Below are 26551 nucleotides of genomic sequence, written 5' to 3' on the forward strand. Positions count from 1 at the left end.
TGTATATGTTACGTTTCCCCACATGGAAACAGTTCTTGTGTCAAATGATAACATGCAAACTTTCTACTGTCTCTTGCTGCTCAGGATGAGTTATGTTGGGAGGAAGAAATAATGAGCAGCTGCAAACTGCTGCCTGCTCTGTGGTGTTCCCAGGAGTCATGGTTCAGTGGGAGATGGAGATGACTCTTGGTTTGGTTTTAGAAAGCCTCTTTAAGAAAGGGACAAAATGGAACAAGTGACCATATGCTTAGTTTTCTGAGTGGGAGTGCTGAATCTTAAAGGTGTAGTAATTGAATATGCATCTGAAATGCAAACAATTAACATGGCAAAAAAATCATGGCCATACAAGTTTTGTAGTTAATCAATAATTGACCTACAAAGTTTGAAGTAGAGAGCGAGGAACGGTGGTGCTGAAAAAAAAAAACCCTAAGGCACTTAAATTAAGGGATTTTTTTCTCCTGTTACTCTGAGATTTGGAGGAGATTATATTTTATAAGAAAATAAGCACTTGCATATTGTTGAAACCTGTCTAATCAAGTTGTAAAAGTCTTATTTCAAGGAATAAGTATTTACCTCCTTTACAAGCATAAAAATTTGCTTTCAACATGCTTTCTTGAAATTTTTTATGACCATTTAAAAAGGCTGCAGAAGTTTTTTGAATGTATTAAATGGAACTTTTTTCAGATTCAAAAAGGGATGGAGTAGATTTTTTTTTTTTTTGAGTGTTAGAAAAGCTGCCATGAAATGATACTATGTTTTTTGAGAGGCTTTTTGCATACCAAGAGTAGAAAGTTGAATTGTTTGAGGTCGAATGATGTTTCAAAGATGTATCTGATGTCAGTCCTTCAACTTTTTCTTGCACAAGCACACTGGAATTTTTTTTTTAACTTTCAAGGCTGTGTAGATGTGAGGTTTTTTGTTTTAGGTGATTTTTTTTTTTTAAGTCACAAGTATGTGGCATTTTTTAAGAGACAAGAAGTTACACACTCCACTTCAGCTGGAGACATGTAACAAAGCCATGAGGGTATGGCACTATTTGCTCCTCCCGGATGGCCAAGGGGTGGAAGAGAGGAGAATGCTTTATATAATTCTGAATTGTTCCAGATCAGAATTGACTGCAATAATGAAAGGAGTGTCCACACTAAAACATTACAGAATACCTCCAGTGAAGGCAGCCGGCTGCGCACGGGTAAAGAACGGAGCCAGAAGAAGGAGAAGACGGACAGCGCGGACGCTCAACAGCCGCTGGTGAACGGAGTCCCCTAAACTGCATAACTCTCAAGTCATATTTCCTATACTGTTTCAGTAATTCCTATTCCATGTTAGAGAAACTTGTTAGGCCAAAGACAAATAGTAGGCAAGATGGCGCAGGGCATGAAATGAACATATGTTCTCTGTTAGCCTTTTTTAACATCGACAGTATGCAGTTGTTTTCAGAAATAAGAAGTTATTCAAATATTTGCATAAAAATACCTGAACTTCCGAAAATCGCTTCCAAGTACATATTGCAGTTCAAACGATGAAAGATTCCTTTTTTTTGTTTGTTTGTTTTAAAAATACTGAGCTGTGCATTGGTAAACTTTCTGTTCAGTTGTACCATTTTAACACATCGGGTCAAATTCACTGCTCAATTTCAATTTTCAGAATAAATAGTGTTTGCAGTAATCAAATTGGCTTCTGTTTTCAATCTAACTTACCAGTTCTTCATGAAATGCTATGTCGTTTTATGTCCTGTGTCAGTTCACATTCTGGTCCACCTTTTTCAATATTTTGGTGGACCCTGAAATATGTGTGATGTAACAATTGTCATTTTCATTAGCAAAAAAGTTGTATGATCTGTGCCTTTTTTATATCTTGGCAGGTAGGAATATTATATTTGGATGCAGAAATCAGGGAAGATGAGTTGGTAACACTAAATGTAAAATATATGTAGCAATCCTTGTCAGACGTTAGTACTTTATAGACAAGTGCATGCTTTCCATAATTTTTTCCTTACATAAACATTCAGTTAGGCAGTTATAAGAATAGGAAATTTATTTTGCACTGAAGATTTGGCAAATAGTGTTATTGAAAAAGGGGTGTAATTTTTTTCTTTGTAGGCAGTACAGAAGCTTTTTTTTAAAAAAAAAAATTTAAAAAAAAAAACCTTTCCATTGTGGAAAACTAAAAAATTCATTGTTACTGAGGGAACAAGTGTAACATGTTCACAAGCTAGTAATGTGTGCCTGCTATTTGGCCATATGACCAGCCTAAAGCATTGATGGTTTTCATCCTCCTAAAATTTTTGAATTGCTTATTTTGATTTGGGGGCTATTTCAGGAGAGGTAGGAAAAAAGTCACCACATGTAACGCCCTGGAAGGTGCAGATACAGGAGTCGGAGATGTCGGAGTTAGAAGGAAAGTTCATCGTATTTTGAGGTACAAGGTCCTAATTACCAGCCAATTTGAAAGTGTCACAGAATTTGATCCAAAGTACAGCTGTACACCAGGGAAGGGTGGGAAGTGGTGGGAGGAGCTGTGCTTTCCTTCATTTCTGATCACACATGAAACTCACTGGGCACAACTGCATAAGGACCTTCATTTTAATCCATTTTTATTCAGATTACTCCAGAAGGAGAGCCACTGTTTATGTACAGAATTGTACAAACTTGACCTTGCCTCTGATGTATTTTGTGAGTTTTTTGTTTCTTTGCTTTCTTCATTCTTTTTTTTTCCTTGCATACAGGTGAGCATACTAAAACTGGCAACGAACTGCACATGATTTAACAAATATAAAAATGTCTTAAAAAGTATTGCCAAACATTAATGTTGATTTCTAGTTATTTATTTTGGGAATGTATAGTATTTGAAAACAGAAATTGGTACCTTGCACACATCATCTGTAAGCTGTTTGGTTTAAAATACTGTAGATAATTAACCAAGGTAGACTGACCTTGTAATGTAACTGCTCTTGGGCAATATTCTCTGTACATATTAGCTACAACAGATTGGATTTTATGTTGACATTTGTTTGGTTATAGTGCAATATATTTTGTATGCAAGCAGTTTCAATAAAGTTTGATCTTCCTCTGCTAACTGATGTTGATGCAATCCTTATGAATGATTGCTTTTAAAAATCTCAACTTACAAAAAGTAGAAAAAAAGTATTTCTTTGTTTAGACTTTAACTGTAGCCGTTGTTTATTTACACATTTTAGAAAAGTCTCAAGTATTACCAGTTTGCAAAAATACAGCACATAATGCTCAAGAAGACACAGTTTCTGGAATGGTACAGTACCTGTTAAGTGGTTACACTACACACACTCTATTGCTCACGTTCAGTGGTTGAGTTCACTAAGGTGCTAACTAGGTTAAATGTGAAATTACTACACTACAGTCTGACTAATTGGCTGCATTCCATTTTCAAGTGGATTTTGGGGTTATGACCTTTTTCAGTATTTGTGTGCTTGACATATATCCCTTTCAATTCATATTCCAGTGGTTTTAAATGTTATTAAATTTCATCAAATTAAACTGTGAATCTAAATGTACACTTTAATTTTGAGAAGTCATGTTGTTACAAAACTTGAAAGTGCAACAAATGTCTGATGCTGGAGTTCAGGTCCGTCCTATTGGTAACTATTATAAAGTATGGTCTAATAAATTAAAATATTTTTAAAATAAAGTTCTTTAAAAAGAGTGAGAGGTATTTGTGAATCATGCCAAAGTCTAAATTCAGTAGGGTTAAGCTCAAAGCCTATGAATTAACAATGCTTATAAAAGTCGGAAGTTGATGTTTCCTTTCTTTACTGAATTCATTTTAATGATGGTGGGGAGTTAATATTTTCAGTTATTAAAACTCTATCAAGGAAAAAGATCTCTGTGCAGCTTTTTTTGAAACAGATAATCTTTCTGAGCACTCATGACTTCAAGAAGCAGCTAAGATTAGTTTCTTGAATACAGAAATCATTTCAATTCGTTACTGATGAGTTTTTCAGTGCTTCGTGCGTCGAATACCAAATATTGTGTATTGTGCTTTATTTCCACAATCCAGAAAGACCATCAAGTAGTGTGGGTATGGTACTGAGTGTAGATTCTGCTTCTTTATAGGGGCACTTACTGTGAAAAGAGAGATTATTTTCCTGAACCGCAGCACATCTCTCTGCAAAACCCTTCGGTATTGAGCAGTAAAAGGGAAAATATCAGCTTCCAGTGGGTATTCCTCAGTCACTTCAGGAACCCTGCTGTATGGTTCTGCTAAGTGGAATTCTGTACTAATCTGCAAGAGAAAAGATGGATCTCAAATATTTTTATCCTCTGTATTGTTGAAGTTTTTGTCTCTTTCCAGGAAGAGCAAGACTTGCAGTTAAAACCCATGTTAAGGGGTGGAGGGAAATGTGTTACTGGTTCTGGTGGCTACTGTTTGTTAAAAAGTGACAATGCTGAATGTGTTTCCATAGTAGTGTGTCATAAGCTTGTTTTTGTCCAGTTGAACTTAACTGTACTTAGATTTTCATCCTGAAAGATGTTTCTCAAAGAATCTTTACCACACATATTTGCATCCATGAAAATGGGGGCCACTAGGACTTCTAATACCTTAACAGTGTAAGGCAGCTTTATGCTGAGAACAGTGAGGTCAGATCTGCTGAGTTTAGTGTTCTGAAAAGATTCCAGCTTGATCAAGTTTTCTTCCTGTCAGAGTTTCATAATTAGACTTAAGCACAGTGTGGGTTTCACATCACATTTTTATGCTGTGATTTACAGCAACAGCTCTTTGCTCTTTGACACCACAAGTCTTGGACAGAGGACTGTGGATCTTCTGCCTGCATCAGGGGATGAATCTGTTTCTCTACTTCTGACAATTGTTTTAAATGTATCACACATCTGTGCTTTCACAGTTGTGAAGGTCATTCATCTCAAGGAATTCAAGGTAGAGATAAATAATTGCTGCTCAACCACAAATGAGTCAGTTGCCATAATTACTTTTTTTATATTGTTTAAAAATTTCTTTAGAATAGACTTCAAAGCAGTAATTTTTGTGTGCTTTGAGTACTGTATGGAAGTGGATAATAAAGAGCAACAATCATAGGTAATTTTGGAATCGTAGGAATCTGGTGAGGATTCAATAGGACAAGATGTTTTCTTGTATTTTTGCACTGAGTATAAGAAAGTGGTTTGCAATAAAAGCAGGTCATTTAAAGCAAAGATGAAGTCTGTATAAATGCTAAGAACTGACTTGCAGAAATGGGATAGCAAAGAATCATTTGGGGTGGTTTTTGGTTTGGTTGTGCTTTTTCAGCCAGTGGACTCAGGTTGAGCCTCAGGTGTAACAGCAAGGAGGGTCAGTAGTCCTAAATTTAATAAAACCGATCGAGTGTTCAGCTTAAAATGGTGGGACAATTTTCTCTAATTCTTAGCAGTCTGAGAAGTCCCACATTACTGTATCAGCAGTGCACCTCACTGTCTGCAGTGTTCAATGAGATAAATCAGCGTGGTAAATCTCAATTGCATGTAAATCGTATGCTTCAGAAAATGAAGACTGACTGTTGTGTGTTAGATATTTTGAAGTATCTCCTCATTGTTACTGCTGAGAGTGGCTTATTGTTGCTTATTTTAATAAGCTAATGCTGCACACACATTAGGAGTCACCATTAGAGTCAGCCTTTAACAACCACAGGTCCCTCAGCCTGTCTTTGCAGCAGAGCTGTTTATCTCTGATCATCTTCATGACCCTCCTCTGGGCAAGCTCCCAAAGGTCCACGTCCTTTGATTTGGGGGCTTGTGGTTTAACCCCATCTGGCAACTCAGTCCCCTCTCCTCCCTCTGCCCTCCCAGTGGGGACAAGAATTGGAGGGGGGGGAAAGGTAAAAATAGTGTGTTGAGATAAGAATAGTTTATTAATTGAAAGAAGATAAAATACAATAATACTAATTGTAATGAAAAGGAGTGGGAGAAATGAAATCCAAGAGAAGCAAGTGGTGCACAGTGCAGTTGCTCACCCCACACTGAGCAATGCCCAGCCCGTCCCTGGGCAGCAATTGGCATCTCCCGGCCACCTCCCAGTTTATACACGGAGCATGATGCTCTATGGTGTGGAATATCCCTTTGGCCAGAGTGAGCCAGCATTCCTGGCCATGCTTCCTCCTGCTTCCTGGTGCACCTGCTCGCTGCCAGAGCATGGGAACTGAAAAGTCCTTGGCTGAGAGCAAGCACTGCTTAACAACTAAGCATCAGTGTGTTTTCAACGTTATTCCCATCCTAAATCCAAAACACAGCACTGTGCCAGCTACTACGAAGAAATTGAACTATTCCCAGATGAAATGAGGACAGCTCTCCAGAGCTGGCTGCAGTATGCCCAGTGGGGTCTGATGAGAATGGAGTAGAGGGACAGAATCACCTCCCTCAGCCATGTTTCCTTTGATGCAGCCCAGGATATGTTTGGTTTTCTGGGTCTAAGAAATGCATGTTTCAACTTTGTGCTTCAAGTGTGCAAATATTTGGTGAACCAATGGGATGATCCTGTTACCTAATTAATTCACCTTTCATGGGTCAGTGAGAAGCTCTAAATAAGCACTCTGACCAAACATTTTCTGGTTTGAGAGGAATGTGTTTTAATCTCCTGGTGCATCTGTTACCTGGTCTGCAAAATTAGGTGGTGTTTCTGTGTTGCACACTGGAGTGTGATTGTTAAAAGTATAAACTTGTTTTTAACTTGGTGAATTAGAAGACTGAGAGCCTTTCTAACAGTCTCTGGAGGGGCTGATTTTTCCCAAAACACATTCAGCTGTTTTGTGGCCCCTCTGTTGATCCATCCTGTTCCATCCATCTGAGCTGCTGGTGGTAACTGTGGGGAGCCCATTGTGATGTGCTTTGACTCCATGGTTGTCATGGTCCTGTGTAGCCAGTTTGCAGGTGCTGTGCTCAGGAGAGCTGCAAGTGTCCTGCTCCAGCAGGAGTGGAGAAAACAGCAAAAGAAGTAAGTAATGGCAAGAACAAGAATTTTCTCTTTTTAATCTCCCTTGTTTTCCTTCTCCCTAAAAGCATTTTCCCACTTTGTCCTGAATGGTATTAGATTTTAATAGGTATCTTGGAAAAATGATCCCTATCCTATTAAGAAATAATTTCATGTTTAACTACCAAAGTAAAGTTTCTCCATGGGACAGAATTCCTCTCTATATGGGTGTATTCCTCTATAGAAAGATATATCTGAGGGCAGGGAACCTCCTCATTGAGCAGCAGGAGTGCTGAGAGAACTGACCCTTCAAAGGGCACTGTCTGTGTGAAACACAGCCAGTCTTTTCCCTTTATAGCACTTCAAAAAATGGGATTCTCCCCTTATCAATACTAGCAAGATAGTGTCTAGATTTAAGGTGTCTTAACAACTAAGTGGTAATAATTGAAAAAAAGACCTTTTGAGGTTAAAAGAGGAGCAGCAGGCAAAGAGAAATACAGCATCTGGCAAAGCAGTCATCAGGGGTTGGTTGGGGGTACAAAACACAGCTTAAACCTGCTGTTAAATTACTGTGAATGACTTGGGGATTTCTTAAAATGTTTTTGTCCATAATATAGTTTTGAACCACCTTTTAAAATTGTTCCAATTTTTAAAATGTTCCAATTTTAAAAAGACTGAAGAACTCAACGAGCTACACCAGAATTCAGTTTTAAGCTTCCAGCAATTTTTCATTCTTCAGTCCTGATTCTGCTCATTGAACCTGGATTAAAATTTTTAGCTAAAAATGATCTTTTTAAGTGCCAGGTGTCCAGCTCTGGGACACTTCAGAGAGATAATTTTTTGGCTAGCCTCTGTTAACAAGATGCCTTCCTTTAAACTCTCTTTAGGTGAGTAATTTCTTCAAAATCATTTCTTGCCAAAATATATATGGATTCACTGGCTTTGGCCTCCTTTCTTGTAAAAAAAAAAAAAAGGCGGTTGTTCTCTGTGCAGCAATCAGCTGTCAGGTTTGTTCTAAGCCATAAATGTGAAGCTAAGACCAATAATTTTTTTATGCATGACCCTGTTCCTGTTGTTGCTGTTGGTTTTATTGCAGTAATGCTGCCCATTGGCACCCATCGAGCGTGGGTCATCATGGTCCTGATCCTGCTTTGTAGCATCCATTCACGTGAGTATTGCAAGGGGAAAAGCATTTTCAAAGAAACAGCGATTACTTTTACTAGCAGGAGGTTTACAGTTTTGTTGTCTTGGGAATGATTGGAAAATGCTGAGAAATATTACAAGCAGTTGCTCCAGAGGGGATTGATCAGTCCTGAGACTTAAATAGAGCAAAAAAAATTTTCCTGCAACTTTCCCCTTTCCCTCTGTGCATCTGTACCAGAAATGCTGCTTGTTTCGTCCCTGGCAGTGCATCTTGCTTTTATTGTAACTTGATTATAGATTCTTCTATTTTTTATCTTGCTTTGACTTTTTTTTTTCTAGCATACTATTAAAGGTGTTCTTATAGTCTGTTGAGAATTGATGTATTTGCTTACTACAGCAAATGACTGAAAAGATTTTTGTCTGATAACTTGCACCCACAACAGAAGTTAAATTTGTGCATCTGACATGTATAAAGGAGCAGTCCACAGGTTAAGGTTGAGTCTGATCCTTAATGCGTTGAGAAACCACACTTAGGGACTCCCTGTTGAGCTCCTGATGAAAGGCTCTCAGTTGCTGTGTCGTTGTAAAAGGCTTCCAGGGTGGGAGTGTGAGCTCTAAGACAGATAAAATGTGATAAATACAGCAATGCCCATTAAACCTCTGTACGTGTATGGCTCCTGTCTCTTTAAACTCTGGCAGGAGTGTGTAATGCAGCCATGGCCGTGTTTTCAGATAATTCTTACCAAATTGATTGCTGTAAACCTCATCTCATGAAATTCCTGTGAAATTATTACAGAATCTTTAAAATTTTCTGCTCTTCTGTACTGTTCACTGGCAGGGAGTGGGGCCCCATGACATGGTGTGAGCCTTGGTGGTCACGTTTCTGTTATACATTAGTTTCAGATTCTCTATTTGGACAATAACTTCAATTCTCCCTTCACTGATGCTGCTTCTTCCCAGGGGAGTTTTGTATGGCACAGAAGGGGCAAGCTGTGCCTGAGGACAAGTAGGGAATTTATGCTCTTGTTGCTGTTAGCTCAATAATTATCCAAAAGATTGTTGTTTGATACCTTAGTTTTTGGTTAGGCTGCAATCTCACTTTTGTTCACAAGGAACTCTAAAACCATGAAATGGCTTTCAGCAGACTCCATCACAGAAAGCTATTAAAGTTGTGATGGTATAAGTTTCTCTCACGTAGGGAAAAAAAGGCAGGCGGGGGGGAATCCTGGGTTTCTTTTTTCCCCCTCATTGGGGAGTGGTTGATTGCCAGTGGAGTCCCACTGTGATTTGCACTTTTGGTTTAATGAAAAAGAGATGTGGGGAGGCAGCAAGGTTTACTGACATCACATTTTTTAGAGTAGTGTAAATGAAAGGTGATTGAGAAGTCCCAGAGCAAGAAATCGCTATGGTTTGGGAAAATACTGCAGTACCTCTATTTTTGGGATGTTTTACTCTTTCCTACACAACTGCAGTAGGTCACTGAAGCAAAATATTGGGATAGATGCATGTTTGTTTGTGTCTGATAAAGATGCCTTTCACCACTTTTCTGTGTTTTAGCTGGGGTCTGATCTTTGTCCAGAAGACTGAATGTTCTGCTTGTGTACATAAGAGAAATATAACTGTAGATACAATAAAGCGTTTTCATGTAACCTGAACCTTATAGGTGAACAGCAGGGCTTTTTATCCTTGACAGTTTCCACCTGAATGGATACTTTAATTTAAATTTTACAGCTTTAGTTCTTTACTCACTGTGTTTCATGAAGCAATTTGAAGTAATAAAAGTGAATACAAGAGAAAGACATCTATGCTTAACCTTGCTGGCCCTCAGTAGACACAGTTCATAATGACTGTAAATGCCTTCATAATGAGTGATAATCAGCATGAAAATATAATTGCATTTAATTAATTATGGATATTTTGATAGTAATGAGCTAATCATTGTAAACTTTCAGCTCTTGCAGCCCCAGTGCAGCAAGGTTTAGGACAAAGTGAAGCAGCACCCCACAATCCCAACATGACACTGAAAGGTGTATTCGAATCTCTCTTAAGCTTCTTCAGGCCAATGAGTAAGTGGCACTTCACCATGGCAGCATTGTTTCTCTCTTCCCTTTCCACTTCTGCCTCACTTCCAGTCCATCCTCCCACCCCTACCTGTCAGCATTTAATGTATTTTAAACCCTCAGACTAAAATTCACTAGATCTCTTGAAAATGGTATTGCTAAATGTGCCTTTGGAACAATCACAAATTTCCTTCCCTCCTGCAAAACCCTCCCACCCTCAGGGATGTGATCATGCTGGAAATGCTGGAATTGTGCTGGAAAGTTAAGCACAGGATCCACCGTGCCTGGCTTTGCTGTATCTCATCTGAACTAGTTTTCTAATCTTCCCATGTAGAAATAAATTTGGCACAGCGTAAATGAGAGAAGGATTTTGCCCCACACTGGTGTTTCTGCCACTTCTACTGGCTGGGGAAGACTCCAGGGCTGTGAGAGTAGGCTGATCCACTCACCTTGGGACTGCTAAAGTTAAATGACAAGAACTACATTTTTTTCATAAAATTATTGAGACAGAAATCACAATGCTAATTTGCTAATATCAATAAGAAAGGTTTTTTATATATAAAAACTGCAAGCCTGGTTCAATATCTAGATTACAGACCAATAGGACAAGCAGAAATACTACTTTTCAGCTCAATACATTTCTACATCACCTTAATAGCAGTGTACCTCCCCCAGTATTACTCACACCTAGCCCTAAGTAAACACAGAGGACTGGTGAAGAGCCTGATCCCCTATTTAATAAACTGAATTTGGCTACAAGTAATGTCTGTGATAAATGTGAGACTGACAATGCAACCAGTCCTGGGAGTGTTGTTGGAACCAAATGATGCTTTGCAGCTGCTCTGTCACAGAAGGGATGTGATATGATGTTTTCCAGGCATTAAATATACAGAGACACCTCCTATTTATGACTATCATACATTTAAGCCATTCCCAAAAAGGATCTCATGATTATCAATAAATCTGTTATTAAATAGAAATTTTTTTTAAATTGTTTAAATATTTTGTTCAATAACAAAATAATGTGGGGGTTTTTTTCAGCTGATTTTCAGCTGTTTGTGGAAACATATAATTATTGTGCCAAACAGAAGTGGTTGGTTGCAACATAGTCTTTAAAAAAAAAAATTGCCTTAAATGTCTGTTTTCTTTTTTTAATTCAAAACAATCCAGTCAGAAAATTTAATTTGTCATTTTTCACTTACTTTACAAACCTAAGTACAAAAGAAGTGGCAGGATGGTGTTTAACTTCAGCTTTGTAATTGTTTCTTACAGAAACAATGCAAATTACTAAAGATCTTCTGTGCTCTTCTGGTCATTTTAATGTAAAGATTGATTAGGTTTTGGGAAAGAACATACATGGAAGTCAATGATACTGTTTTTTGGCAGAGTTAACATACTAGAGACACTGAAGTGATGGCTTCCCTCTACTTGGGCATTTCTTCTAGGGTAGAAATCTTATTTATTTTTTTTTCCCTTTATCAAGCATGCCGTCTCAGCAACGAGCAACCCTTAATTCCTTGTCAAGTAGAAAGCCTTAATAAGTCTGAATGCTTGAAAAATCACTGTTGTCCTATGAAAATTGGCCAGGACCTGCAGTGTCACATGCCGGTTAAAGACGGTAAGTTTGGTGCTGTGGCTTTCAGCCTCATGGCCAAGTGCTGCTTCTGCTCAGACAACACAATTTTCTTTGCTCTTTATAACCTCAGTTTTTCAGGACACTGCTCTCTTTAAAGGAAGTGCATTTATTTCTTCATATATATTAATAAAGAAAACAATGCATTGATAGAGAGTTGTCTGGATGTCTTGTCCAGCCCAGCACAAGCAGAGAGCAAGTGACATACAAAGAAAGTAAAGGCTTTGTTTGTGGAAAGGAGGTCTAATCTAAAGTAGTAGTGACTCCATGAAAGTGCTGTAAAGAAAAGGTGAAGGAACTGGATGTGTTTTACATGGTTTGGTAGGGGCATACAACAGAAATTGAATGTTTTAATAATATTCATTCCCAGCCTGGGCCTTTATATTATGTATAAAAGACACTTCACTATGGCAAGAAGAAGAGCTGTACAGAGAAAATTATATCTCTTCTGCTCATTTTTAAGACACATACTCAAGCAAATGTCAAAATTAAATATGCTTATTCAGCTGTGACTGCTTGATTCCTCATTCCAGTTAAGCTTTTATTGTTTGGACATCAATATCAAAGGCTGATTATTTTACTGAATTATTTGTTCATAGATTAATTAGCTTCTTGAACACTCCTGGATATATTCAGCATATGTCCAAAGAAAACAGTTACTGTTTGCCTTGTAGCAATCTGTTGACAAAATAGAAGCACTTAGCAGATATTGGACTCACGGCAGTTGTGTTTGTAAGATGCTCCCAGGCTGCATACTGAATCATTCCTCTCTGGCAGTTTTGTCTTCAATTTCGCCAGGAATAAAATGAGGGGTTTTGAAAATGCTGCAAAAGTTATGAACTGAAGTAGACAAATAGCATTCATTTGAAAGATTTTGTCTCTATTCTTAAAGAAGCTTCCGAAGGACTTTATTTTTTTTTTTATTATTATTATTTATTCCCCCCACTCAACCCTGCCCCATGCCCTGGGCTCACTCAAACCCCAGTTGCCTGTGAAACTAAACAAACACTTGTGCTATTTGAACTCAGGTGAAATTTGAGACCAATTCTTTCTCACCTGAGCTCATTTCTTAGTCTTTTGCCGTTATGTTGCTGCCTAAGATACATACGTAGAATCCTAGAATCATTTAGGTTGGAAAAGACCTTTGTAATCATTGAGCCCAACTCTAAATTCAGCTAAAAGATGGCAATTTTCCTTGGTATTTACTGAAGTCTTAAGGTATAAATGTTGTCAAGAGTTTTGCTGACAAAACCTCTGTCTAAGCGAAGTGGCAGCGTGGCTGTGACTTCATGGCAGTAAAAATGTCTGTGTTAGAGGCTGATCTCTGTCACCTGTACCTCAGTGGATGTATTAGAATATTTCAGAACTAATGCAAACTTCTGCTGACTCTACAGATGTGCAACTGGCAATTCGACTGATTTTGCTCACCGGAGGAGGATTTTTGATTTTGGGGCTTCTACCAATCTGCTGCTGTGCCATTTTGCAGAGAAGGTAAATGTTAGAGTGTCACCAGAGCAAATTTAAGTACTGCTTCTAAACGGTGAAAATATGGAAAACTGACAATCTTCTAAGTAGGTGAGGGGAGGAAAGTTTGGAAAAAAAGGGCAAGAACTAATGTGCAAACACAAAAGATGAGACCTTCTATTTTGAAGCTATATAAAACACAGAGTCAATTTGGCTTAAGGAAAAAAAGTGATTTAATGCCCTAGTACTATTTCTAAAGACCTGGTTATAAAGAACTTGGGCTTAATCTTAGCTTCACTTGCTTGGGAAGTTGCACATAAAACAGGAAGGCCTCCAGGACAGACCTGGAGTTACACAGTAGGACACGGAAGGGAATAACAAAGTAGTAGGCCTGAAGAGAATAAGAAAGATGTGCTGTGAGTGTGCTTGGGAATTAATTATCCCTAAATATACTTCTAATGTGCAGCATGGGGTTTTTTAATGTATAGGGCACATTACAGCCTGTGAGTTCTATGCAAGCAGTTTAGTGTTTGACACTGTGAAGAGTTTCAGCACGTGTAGGTGTTCTTAATATAGTGGGAAAATGTAAGTTCCACGACATCAAAATCATTAAAATGGGATTGAAGGAATTAACATAGTTGTGCTTTATTTTCTAAGATAGTAATTCATATTGAATGGCTAGTGCTACAGCTTGGTAATTATGACAGAATTGTCTTTTTAGTGAAGATTTTTCCCCCCAACTGTTAAACTTTTGCTCTACTAAGGTATAGTAGCCTGTGTGGGATCATATACATCCATGTATACACACACATAGACTTTACTAATGTGGCTGCTTAGCAGATGGCTATTGCTGTGGAGTTCCACATTTTGACAAAACCTGCTGTGAAAATCTCCACATTACATCTTACACTGTGCTCAACAGCTGATGCTCAGCATACAGAGAGCTGCACTGAGTCATCCATGACTCTGAAAACAGGAGGCAAAGAATCAACATGAAATTACCATAAATTTTCTGGAAAATGAATTAATATGTGTTCATTTTGAGGGAATTCACATTAATGTTTAAATGATTGTTTCTGTGTTTTTTCATAGCCAGTGAAATTAGGAATATTGCTCTTCTGCTATGACTTGGTTTTTTTTGCTTTGTTTTTTAATGCGGTGATTAACCAGATGCTAAATGGTTTAAATTTCCAACATCATATATTTGAATTCTAGGAAAGAAGCAATCCTATCAAACTTTGAGCTTTACTGATTTTAGAGGCAGTTGATAGAGAATACTGCTTTGAAAAGCATTCCTTTAATGAGCCAAAAACCTTCTCTCTGGGTGGAAATTCTTTTGTTTTCAGCATTGTACAGTCATTGTTGAGAGGACCCCATGTACAATGCCAAGTCTGTACTGCAAAGGATGTGCAGAAAAGTAAAAATGGTTCTCCAGAGTTATCAAAAAAATAAGAGGGCTTTTGCTGTTGAAATTTGGGATAATTGTTGAACTCCACTGTGCCTCTTCTAGAGCAAATTCCAAGGTTTTCCATAGGAGTCTATATTAACAAGAAAAAAAGAGAGAGAGAAAGAGCAAACCTGGGCAACTAGGGAAAGCCCTGGAAAGGTTTGGCAGGTCCTTGTGCTACGTGGCAAGGGGTGGCTGTTTGACAAGAGGTGCCCAGGTGAGGGTCAGTCTCTTCTCTAAAGTAACAAGCAACAGGACAAGAGCAAATGGCCTCAGGCTGTGCCAGGGGAGGTCTAGATTGGATTTTAGGAAAAATGCCTTCACTGAAAGGGTTGTCATGCGTTGGAATAGGAAGGGAAGTAGTTGAGTCCAGCCCTGGAGGCATTTAAAAGCCATGTAGATGTAACGCTTGGGGACATGGTTTCGTGGTGGACTGGACAGTGCTGAGTTAACGGTTGGACTTGATCATCCTTAAGGTATTTTCCAACTTATATGAATCCGAAGGTGAGGTGAAATTCATGAAGAAAGTGTAAGAGATGGGAAAAGCATATTGAAATGCTTTTCCTCACTTTAATCTACGTTCTAGAGATGAACCTTGTGATGGCTCCTGAAATCAGCTGCAGCTTTGGGAGGTTTCTCACTGCAGCTAGGATTTCATGGCTGAAGTCTATGTGACCTTCTCTAAATTCCTGCTTTGGCAGTCAACCAATGTCAGCTGTTGTTTTAATGTGTTGCAGTCCATGTATCAATCCTGTACAAGGGATAAGCAAAAAAGTTCGGCAGATTGCACGAGAGAGAAGAGAACGTCGTGAGGAGACTAATGATGAAGAGGTTCATTTACTGGATTGACTTAAGAAAGAACCATGAGGACAAAAAAAAGGAGGTAAGCTAACCTTGAGATATTGATTTGTTCGTTCATTTTAGGACAGTTTTATTAACTCTGTGTAGAATACTAAAGATATGCATTACTAAATACCTGCTGCCTCTCAGTCCAGCAGACATTGTCAAAAGGCACTGTTTGTCAGGGATCACCTTCAGTTTCTGCTGTGGGAGAAGTAATGAGTTTGCGAGAATTTGGTTGCTGTTGCTAACTGACAGCAGAGCCATGGGCAGTGTTACAGCCCTGGGTTAAAGCCCTGCACCGTTTCAGTGTTCCTTATCCCATGTGCAAACTGTGTTGCATGGGAAAGTGGAAAAGCAATGGGTTTGCAGCTTTCAGGAGATGCAGATCCATTTACAGACACTGAAAAACCTGTCCTTCTGTATGGAGAGGGGTGTTTTTCAGCTGATATAACCACACAGCTCCATATCCTGGCATTCTTCCTCAATGCTGAAGAGCAATTGAGTACTGGAACAAATGTGATCTGAGAGAGAAATGGTATTTACTTCACATGAACATGCCAAACTATAGCCTACTGAAGGTGTCACAATGAAATAAAACAATGTCAATGAGGTCATTAGACAACAAGGAAATATTTCAGGGAGAGTACTGATTTGGCAGAAACATAAAGATGTCCCTAAATCTGGTCACACTCATGGTCGGGGGTTTTTTCTCTTTAGTGTATAGGAACATCCACCTCCTCTTGAAGACCAAGCTGAAGACACCAGGATTATTTGACTACCTCCTAGAAAATGACACATTTGGTTTTAGTATTGAAGTAATACGATGTTGTTAACCCTTGATAATACTATTGATTTTGCAATAAAAGTTCTTCATTCACAGTTCCTTGTGCTCATTCCATACCTCCTGTACAAAAAAACTGGTAAAGCTGAAAGGCAAACTGCTCATGGCAACCTCTGAATAATAAAGTCAGTGTTCTTTTAGCACTGTAGCATCCTTGTGGAGGGATATAAAGATACCAGTTATGTGCCCATTTCCATTTAGGGGTCAGTCTTATAATAAGATTAAGAGAGTGTTGTCCCTCATTAAGTTGGTAGTGAGGGAAGCTCACTCTCAGTATTGGATGGCCCCATAGCACAGCAGTGCTACTCTGAGTGAGGAGAAGGACTAATTCCTTACCAGGGTACAGAAGATTTGGGAAATCTCTTGTTGGGCAATTGCTTTAAAGATCTGCTTGGCAAAAATACAGAGTACTCAAGGAAACTGTGGGAGTGTTATCTCTGGCACTGTTTCTCTCCGTGGTATATGGCTGCACCACAGAACTTTTTTTGGTCTTCAGATGGCCTGTCTCCCAAGGTAGGTGATTCCAAAATGCAATTTCTTTCTGTTTCTCTCTAGTGTAACAACAAAAAAAGATACAAACTTGTGGCAGTTTTCAACAGCTGAGTGCAAAGTAGGATTAAGCACCTAAAAGAATGTCAGTAGAAATCAGTGTCACCAATAGTAATGCAAAAACTTGTTATTTTTCTTTGGGGCTGTGAGGTCCATGTAGCAGAATTTCCAAGAGCTACAACAGGCAGGAAGGGAGCTTTGCTCCTAAGCTGGAGAGTAAATATTATGAGGATTCTTAGAAACAGTGTACTTTCAGAATTCCCCACTTAATAATTTTTTTAGTTTCATCAGTCCTAAAAAAAAAAAGCATCACTTAAAATCCAAGTGTAATGGGGGTGGAATATGCATATGGGCAGTCTCATGAAGTTGTTGAAGTGCTTACTGATGGTCAGACATAATTATATGCAGGAGCTTTAAAGCCTGACATTGTAACCATTGCCAGAAGCATTTTATTACAGATGGTTTGGTTATAATTTTGTAAGCAAAACTATTACAGTATTTTTGATGTGGAACAGCAGAATGATGGAGACTGAACAGGGCTCTGTTTGCCTTCCAAATCTGTTGTGTGTTTGCTCTTTCTTCATATCATTTTTATGAGTGGTGGAATATGTCTATAGACATTTTGACAAAGATAAAAACAGTTTCCTGCTCCATGAATTTAGAGGCACTGTCACAGCTGAGCTGTGCATGTGACAAACCACAGAGATCCTCGTGGCTGGTGATTGTGGAGAGAGCAAGAATAGGTAGGCTTTCCTATGGTGCTTCATGGTTTTGATTTGAAGGGCAATAAATCCCTTCTGTTTCCATGTCATTGACAGCCCAACTGCTCTCAGTGTCACGTAACGTCCTGACAAGGGGACACACACTGATAAAACAACTGTGTTTAACAGTGAGCAATCAGTGGGCCTGCAGGAACTGTGTCTGGCAGCACCAGAACAAGATGAGCATAAGCAAAATGCATGTGCAGTAAGAGGAGGAGGTGAGATGAAGAAGTCACAGCCAGGGTTATGCTCCTCTTAGTGGGACAGCAGTCAGGAGCACAGTGCATGGACTTGGGCTGTGTCCTTTGCCGTGTAGCAACTTTGTTGTAAAAATGTTCTGAAAAGCTGGAAGTTTTGCTTTTCAGCTGAAGAAGGCAAAAGCTCCGATTTTACATTTTAATTTCTTTATTAGCTTGAGAATTCATCGAATCAATAGCTGTCAAGCCGTGGGTATTACATAAATAACTGCCATCTGTACCTAAAATGCCATAATAGCTGTTTTATTATTATTGAAGGTCAATATTGCCACCTTAGGGTCAAATCACAGATATTCATTCACAGGCCTGCATGTGATGTGAACTCTACTGACATTGTCACACGAAGGTGGATGTTTTGATCAGCTGATCTGCTGCTTACTTCCACTAATGAATATTCAGATGTCCTGAATAATAATTGGTTGTTTGGTTTTGTGCTCCTGGACTTTAAGATTCTACAGAACAATTTCAGGATGGGGTTACCCCATGTCTAACAGGAACCTGTCTTTTCCCCAGTGCCTCAGCTGCTGGTTGTATCATATACACAAAGCTGCATGTTGCTGAGCCACACTCAATTTTCCTTTGTCATTTCTGTCCCTTCCAAGATCTCTGTTAGGGTCCAGGTCAGCTACGAGAAGGCACAGGCATTTTTACCAGGCTCTTCACAGTGCCTCTGTGGCTTGCAAAGAAGCTGATGATGGCTGGGTGTGGTCCCCAAATCTGCAGAAAAAGACCTTCCACCTTCCCGGCCCAGGGAGAGGGAGGGACAAGTTCAGTACTAAAATCAGGGACCACAAGATGGTGCTGCAGGAAAACATTTTTCCCTCAGCGTTTTTGGCTTCTAGAGAACTTTATTGATTTCAGCCTTTTACAATGTGGTTCATCAAGTCCCAAAAAGGCAGATGGTGTACAATAGAGCAATGGTCACTCGGTAAAAAAGACAACATAATACAGCATATGATGACAAGGCTTTAGAAGACTTACCAGATATACAAACCATTGCTTGTGGCTTTAGCTCTGCTCTCTTTCCTATTGAACTGATACAGAGTGAAACAAAAGAGCTCTCAGTGGAACATCCCTCTTTATCTTCACACAGATTAAATAAATACAAGGCTAAACACCTTGTGCCAATTCACAATAGCTGTGTCCAGGAGTGGATGCTGCTGCCCTAGAGATGGGAGCTATGAGAGGGCTTCAACAGCCAGGCAGCCCTTCATCACATCACCAGAGCCTGCATCACGGCTAATGGCAAAGGGTTTGGCTCACTTTCTGTTCCCTCTGACACCAAACCCACACCTTTAACCACATTCTGTGAGATGAAGAGAAAGGGCTGCAATAATTTTTTTAGAAAGCTTTAAAGCAATATGAAATGACTGCATGACACTGTGGGTGAGTGTGGCAATATCTGGTAGTTCTGTGCGTTTGACCTTTAGAAAGCTTTCAAAGTCACGAGAACTTTAAAAAATAAATACAATGGAATGAAACCCAAGTTTCACACTACAGAGTTAGAGTGAGAGAATAGATAAAATCCTAAGCCAAATACAAATTTGTATTAAAGGAAAATCTCAGTGACTGGGGAACTTGTCTTATATTTTTGAAGGCTTGGGGTTCAGTTCTGAGGCCTATTTTACCCAGCTGAAATTCATGCAATGCCAGAGAGTGCAGATATAGGAGGAGAATGTGCTTTGTTGCTCAACAAACATTTCCTGAGCTTGTCTCCCTGTAAGGGATGTAATTTTAAAATGTTATGGTTCCTCTGATCCTTGCTGACCTAGGGTTGGATGCACAGCTAAAATGAAGTGTAAAGGTCTCACTGGAAAAGTGTTCTATGTTCTCCTGCAAGGTCCCAGTGGAGCGACTGGTTCTGTCCAACTCAACTTTGCTTCTGATGTTTGTGCCTCAAACCTTTTTTGTTCTTACAAAACGCTGGAAAAAAAAAAAATTTTAAAAATGGTTTCTGCCAGATGAAAGGGAAAAACTGTCCACAACTGTACTGTTTGGCCTTCTGAGTTTCACTGAGGTGTTTCCAAGTGCCTTCACAAAAGGCACGTTTCTGCCTGCACTGCTTCCTCCCAGAGCCCACTATCCTACGTGTATCTCCCATCCAAGCAGATAAATCTTTGAGCACGTGTGTGTGTTCTGGTCTGTGTACAGGTAAGTGGAGCAGAGCCTCACCCTGCAGCAGCTGTTCCTCTGTAGTATCCACCACCATCCCTGGCTCTGCAGGGGTGGTTGTGTCAGCTGCCATTCAGGCAACGTGGGAGGGGTGATGGCAATTCTACACAGAGCTGCCCTGTGTAGAGAGCATGGCTGTGGATGCTCTAGTCCTGCTGCATCAGTCTCCCTGGTTTCCAGGTATGGGATTTTTCAGTCTGTAAGACTAGAGCTGTTCAGTATTCCACCTATGGTCACGAAGTGAAATGATCAGAACAACTTGCCTTTAGAAAAGGAATTTTCTAATACAAGTGCTTGGCCTGCCATTTAGCACTACGCTCTTGCCCAGGCTCCTGTTCAGGTTTTTACTGACTCTCCAAGCTTTAAATATTTCCCTATTGAAGACACTTGATCCAGCACTTGATCTAAATGTGGGATGGAGAAACTGTGCCAACAAAAAGGACAGAAAACATCCTTTGCTTAGGACTTATGGCACAAGTAGGAGATCCAGGGAGATAATACACAGCTATAAAATACTCTTGCATACATTTCCTAATGGGGAAATCCTGTTTCAGTTAAATGCACCAGGTAGGTAGCAGCATTGCCAAAATGCAATTTCTTCAATTAAACATGGCCTTATGAATTGCAGTAGTTCATTGTGGTTGGCTGTGTGATGAGTCTTTTCCCATCATCTTCAAGGAAGGACAGGGAAAAGTTCACTCTCCATTTCTAACACTGGGTGCACTGATAGCTGATATTTCAAGTTATATTTCTCAGATACCAAACTGATAACTTTAAAGAATGACAGAGCTCAGTTTGAAGGAAAGAGCTCTTATGGTCTCTATGAACAACTGTGGGAAGCAAGGAAACCTGAGAGCCTGGGGGAAAACAGTTATTGGGGTGATGTTTTGATGTCACAGTAGGGGATCCATATCAAGCTTTTGAGTGGCTAAACAGGGCAAATTACTGTTATGGTGGTTGCCATTCATAACAGTCCTAGAATGCCATAAAATGACTATGGTTAAACTGTGAAACATCTGGGGTTAGGGCACATCAGCTAAAGACCAGGCTGTGCAAACTGGATGGGAAGAGAAGGAAGTGAAAAATGACATGGAAAATTTTACCAGAATGCAACAGAATGTTATTTCTATTTTGCTTTTGCAATTTGTTTTTCTTATATGTGGACACACTAAAAATCTGTCACAGCAACTGCTAAAAGCACTCATATTTTTATCTATAATATTGGTTAGTTGTTGGTTTTGGGTCTTGTTTATTGGTTTTTTTTAAACAGAACTACAATTAATCATAACTCATCAGTGCAGCTAGCTAGAAAACAAAAGGTTAATTCTGTTTTACTGGTTAAAGATGCTACTGTAGCAGCATTTGCTCAAATGGTTGTTTTACACATGCAGTGGCATCATCCAGTTTAAATCCTGCTGTGTTTCTTTGCCAACAACTGCTAGTGAACATTTGCCCACCTTCCCTGCTGCTGAGTAGTATCAGGATTAGATGCAGGGAGGCGAACAGGCTTACAACTTCATCTGTTGGCACCACAGGAATGCAGGAGCAGAACAGCATGGCAATAGGGAAAACTTTCAAAATCATCAATTTTAAGGTCTTGTCTCAAAATGACTATTTCCTAGCTGGGGGGAGGTGGGGGCGGGGGAGGGGGATAGCTTTCTCCTGTTGTGCAAGGAGAAGGAAAAAAGCAGCAAGAAGAAAATCTTTCTCAAATAAAAACATGTTGGGCATTTATTTATTATCCAACCTAGCAGGCAGGTGTATGTCTGCAAAACTGTATTGGGAAGTAGGTTTTGACATGGGAGGAGTGCCCGTCAAGGAAACACTGATCTTATCCAGCTCTGTTGGGAATAAAAATTTAGGGAGCTTTAGTACATCTTGAACTTTTTTTAAATGATGGATGGCTTGCAGCAACAGGCATTTTCCTCCCCTCACCAAAGGAAGCCACTTTTCCCTCAGTACTTAGCAAAAGTCTCTTTGAATGACATGATTATAGAGAATCACATTCTGAGCAAAGAGCCTGGTAGAGACAGACAGCTGGGCTTTCTGAGCATTTATATTAGCCTTTGCCTGGGCTTAAAATCAGCTGAACCCCACGCATTTCTTACCTTTAAAGCTGTGTGCCTCTCTGACCCCCACAACCACTTGTCTGTGCTTGTGGGCAGAGGAGGAATGTAATGTGCCAAATGGCCAGAAGACAGGAAAAGGTGGCATCGTTCTTTCCACTGAGTTCCTCTGCTGGAAGCTCTGGATGTGCTGGTTACATCCAAACATGTTTCTACAATGGATGGGCTGGGCTGCACCCCCTTTCCCAGCAGAGCTTTCCCAGCTGGCTGGCAGCAGGCAGTTGAGCTGGGAAGTGGGGGAGCAAGCAGATATTGCTTTTTAACTATAAACATAGCTTTAATGGTTCCTCGTAGGTTTTTAAAGTAGCGGAGCACAGAGTTAAACAAAACACATCCTCCCTTTTCTCATTGTTTGTTCTCTGTAAACACGTGGCAGGCGTCTCTGTTATTAACTCTGAATTTGAGTCCCCTGTGATTTGTCTGATGGTAGCAATACCTGTTCTTTATAGTTGCTGTAGTATTTCAACTCCCCTGCTCAGACAATGTTCAGCTATGGCACCAAACAATCAGCTTAAATTGTGCGTCAGCAACTACAAAGTAATTAGGATTTTTTTCTTGTTGTTTTTCAGATTAAAATAGATTGTCACAAGCTAGGCTGACAGCTCCAAAGCAGCTCTTATGGTCTGCAGTAACAGCAGTGTACATTAAAGACCTCTTGACCACATATTTATGCAATAGACCTAATAGCTCTAAATGAGCTGTTATGATCTATCAGTTAATATATACTGTTAAGAATTCCAGGATAAACCCAAAGGAATTATTGTTACCTACTGGAGCAATGTTCATATTCTTATACTTCAATAAACTTTTTTTTCTCAGAACAATTGCTTTTCTATTTGCTTAATGCCATTAATAAGAAGCATACAGCCAATACTGAACAACATGCTTTGAGTTAGGGAAGTCTGCAGAAAATACTGTGGTAGGTTTAAAACATCATCTGTAGACAGATTAGAGTTGTTACAGCATGAATCTCACATTTATGCAATTATTTGGAAGAGCAGCAAGAGATGTAACAAGTAATTGAGTTTTCCTTGTTTTGTGATTATAACTTTACCATCCAGAGAACTGTTCACTTTACTGTGATTTCCTTCTGGTCTGATGCTCAGGGCAGGATATTCTGATCCTAGCACTAGTATCAGTGAGTACTATAGCTGCTCTTGACATTTACCTGCTCTAGCTGTTCTGCTGTTTCAGCACTGCTTCTAGTTTTAGAGCTGATCTGGTGCTACCTGCAAAACCAGTCCTTTGGGTTTCCAAACTTTTTGATCATGTGCCCCTATCAGTAAAATATTTTTGAGCATGTACCCTCACAACTGTACTAATATACTATGTGCCTTATAAAACATACACACAAAATTAAAAAGGGTGAGATAAAGATGGAATAAACACTAGGGTTTTTTTTTTCCTTTTAATTTTTAATCCATTCCAGTGGATTGTCTTGTGTACTCCTTTGAGTGCACACACACCCCTAATGAGACCATTGCTTTGGCATAGTACAAGGACAGACCTCACTCTCCCTTATTTAAATATAATCTTCTGTGCTTTAATTCTCTCTCCACTACTCAGTTCTTCTCACACAGACATCCCAGTCATATAGGAAATAATGACCAGTGAAACAGGTAAATGATTTTTTTCTTCCCCATTCCCTCTTCACCTTGTTATTAAGCCTGTTACAGATACAACAACTTAATGACTACTATGAACAAGATGGGTAGAACATAATTATTCTTAGTACATCATGTAGTCAGACTGCTTTAGTAAGTCACTGTAATCTGCAGTGAAATTTGGGTTTACTCATCATTACAGGGTAGGGAAGGTGTTCTCTAGTCCTGGCCGGAAGGTGTTCTCTAGTCCTGGCCTGAAGCTGCATATGCAGTCAGCTGCAGAATCTCACCATTTGCTTCTCCACTTCTTTATTTTAAGGAGAATTTGCTCATGGTTCCCAGTTACTGGGAAGAGCACGTGCCTGAGCCAGGTGATCCCTGAGCAGGGATCACGCATCCCTCCAACCAGTGCCTTTCACACCCACACCTGGCTTATAATTTGTCTTCCAGGGTGTGAACTAGATCATCACCAACCATTAGCCTCCTCCCAGCTGTCACCTTCCTGAGCTCAATGACCCCAGTGAAATAAAAGTACCCAGGCACTTCACAGGCCAGTGGTTTATGTCACAGGCTAAAGAGAGGCAGAGATTCCTCTATAGCCAAGGCTCCTGAAGTGGCAAAGCAGCTCAGACCTGTTTTACTCATATTTACTTCTGTTGAGCAAGGGGAGAATTCTGCCAATCTGCCTGAATTTAGCTTCGGAGGAAAGAGTAATTATTTCTTTATTCATTCAGACAACCAGCTGAAAAGGGTTTTGTGTCCTTTCAGATCTGATTGTCCCCTTACAAATGCTATGGACCTGTTGGCAGCAGTGTAGGCAAACCTACTATTAGTAGATTGCTCTGGGTTTGTGATGGGCTCGTCCTTGTCTTTGAAGGTGTGTTGGTTATGTAAAAGTATTCTTGGAAGAAGAGGTTTTAAGAAATAGCTTGGAGGAAGAGATTGAGATTGCTGCTGCCTGGAAAATGTTTGCCAGCAGCCTCATCTGATCCAGGTGAAGATGATAAACCTGATGATTAGGCCACTGCACCTCAGTGAAAACAAGGTGAAGAACAAGATAGGAGAGCAGAACCAGCATGGATTGTGCAGGGGTGGTAAGGTAAGACCAGTAACATAAGGTGATGGTGTTGAGGGATGCATTTCATGCAGGTAGCTCAGCATGAGCTGTTTCTGTGTTACTGCACCATGAATATGTTGCTTTATGGAATGAGACATTTGAGACTGCTCTGGGAAACCTGGGGTTGAATTGGTGAGGAACCCTGGTGTGACTGTGAGTGTGGGGTGTGCAGGAGCCAAGTGGGGACCCTTCGGGTCACTGGAGCTGCTGCTGTGAAGGGGCTTCGGTCCCAGCTCAGGTGGTATGAGTGTGACCAGTGTGAATGGTCACACTGGGAAGTCTCCTTACCAATGGCCAAGATAAGGAATTGCTCTAGGGAGTTGATAAGAATATATTCTCCTCCACCCCCTATAGTTTGAAACCTGTGTTTAGTACCTGTAGGAGTGGATGTAGCATGGCTGATGAAGAGGGGAGGGAACAGGGCTGGTTCTTCTGCTGGTGATCAGACTGGGAGGAGGAGAGTAAACTGAAGGAGGTTGTATCACCTGGCTTAGCCATGTACTTCCCTGTGATGCCTTTATTGTTTGTGGTGTAGCTTGTTACTTGCTTTATCCCCTTGACCCTTTCACAGAGAGGAAAGGGCAGCTTGGTTGGTGTCAGCTGGTTTGTGTGGCCTCCTTGGCAGAGCAAGTCAGTGGGAAGGAGATTAACCCTTGGTGGGAAGAGTGAGAGAACTCCCCCCTGGCAGAAAGATGTGTCCAGGGAAGAGATGAAGCAGGAAAACAAAGAATGGATTGCTGTGGGGTTGGCTCTTGTGCAGGGTAGAGCTCTGGGAGAAGAGATCTCTTGGTTTGCTTGTGTGGAAAGGGGGTGTATTTGATCTGTGTTACAGAGAGCTCTCTCATGGCTGGAAAGGAGAGTGTTGGTTGTGTATCTAGAGAACAACGATCAGATCTGAGGGTGCTTGTAGTCCTGCTCCTGGTTCCTTTGTGTCCATCAATGAACTCTATAATGTACCACAAACTAGTTTGTGACTACAGCAAACTGGGATTGGGAAGATTGTTCTCATCTGATTCATTTCCCCAAGTGGCTTTCCAAGATACCTGGTCCCTTCTCGATTGTGACTTGGCACTAAAATCTGTTAAGAGGACATGTGAGGAGGTATGATATGAAGAGAAAAAGAAGTATTTGTATTTTTATCATAGTTCAAGCAAAAATAATAGATTGTAGGTAGAGGATTGTGAATATCTACTTCTACCTTTAGTCATTAACATTAGCCCCTTTGTTTAAAGAATTGAGGCCTGAGCTCTGAGACTGCAAGAGTCTGCATTCAAACCATGCAAACAACTTGACCAGTATCATCCTGAAGTATTAAATTCAGCAACATATGTCTTTCATCTAACTGGGAGATGGGTTTGTAAAGATTATATTTGCATGTGATTCCACAGGGAAAAAAAATGTAAACCATCAAAGCTGTTGCAATTAGGGTTTGGCTCTCGATCCAAAATATTTATGAATTGACACTGATGTTGTAAGTCTCTAATGAAACATTCATTCACAAGTTTGATTACTAAAAAAATGCCATTTGCAGAAGAAATAAGTTATGAAGGAATCAAATTTCATATAAGAAACTCTGGAAAACAAGACCATGAATGACAAAACAT

The 26551-nt window shown here is 39.9% G+C and overlaps 2 protein-coding genes across 4 annotated transcripts in view; both read left to right on the forward strand.

Annotated features, from left to right (window-relative positions):
- The window catches only part of FMR1 (FMRP translational regulator 1), a 29918-nt gene extending 26255 nt beyond the window's left edge, over positions 1-3663 (forward strand). For 2 of the 3 annotated variants that reach the window (XM_027716429.2, XM_027716428.2), the window contains exon 15: positions 1105-3537. In XM_027716429.2, the coding sequence (XP_027572230.1) occupies positions 1105-1266 (162 nt within the window). In that variant the 3' untranslated portion in view covers positions 1267-3537. Of the gene's footprint in view, positions 1-1104 lie in introns of all 3 variants that reach the window. The other variant, XM_027716430.2, reaches the window with a different exon arrangement.
- A 3196-nt stretch (positions 3664-6859) lies between these two features.
- On the forward strand, positions 6860-16399 carry FMR1NB (FMR1 neighbor). Its single transcript, XM_027716431.2, has 7 exons — positions 6860-6954; positions 8027-8098; positions 10026-10139; positions 11617-11751; positions 13161-13257; positions 15415-15560; positions 16238-16399. Exons 2-6 carry the CDS (start codon positions 8029-8031, stop codon positions 15524-15526), a joined length of 528 nt encoding a protein of 175 aa, XP_027572232.1. The 5' UTR covers positions 6860-6954; positions 8027-8028; the 3' UTR covers positions 15527-15560; positions 16238-16399.
- The last annotated feature ends 10152 nt before the right edge of the window (positions 16400-26551 follow it).

This window comes from Pipra filicauda, unplaced genomic scaffold (genome assembly GCF_003945595.2).
Source record: "Pipra filicauda isolate LSUMZ 115617 unplaced genomic scaffold, ASM394559v2 scaffold239_size1682155_pilon, whole genome shotgun sequence".
NCBI lineage: Eukaryota > Metazoa > Chordata > Aves > Passeriformes > Pipridae > Pipra > Pipra filicauda.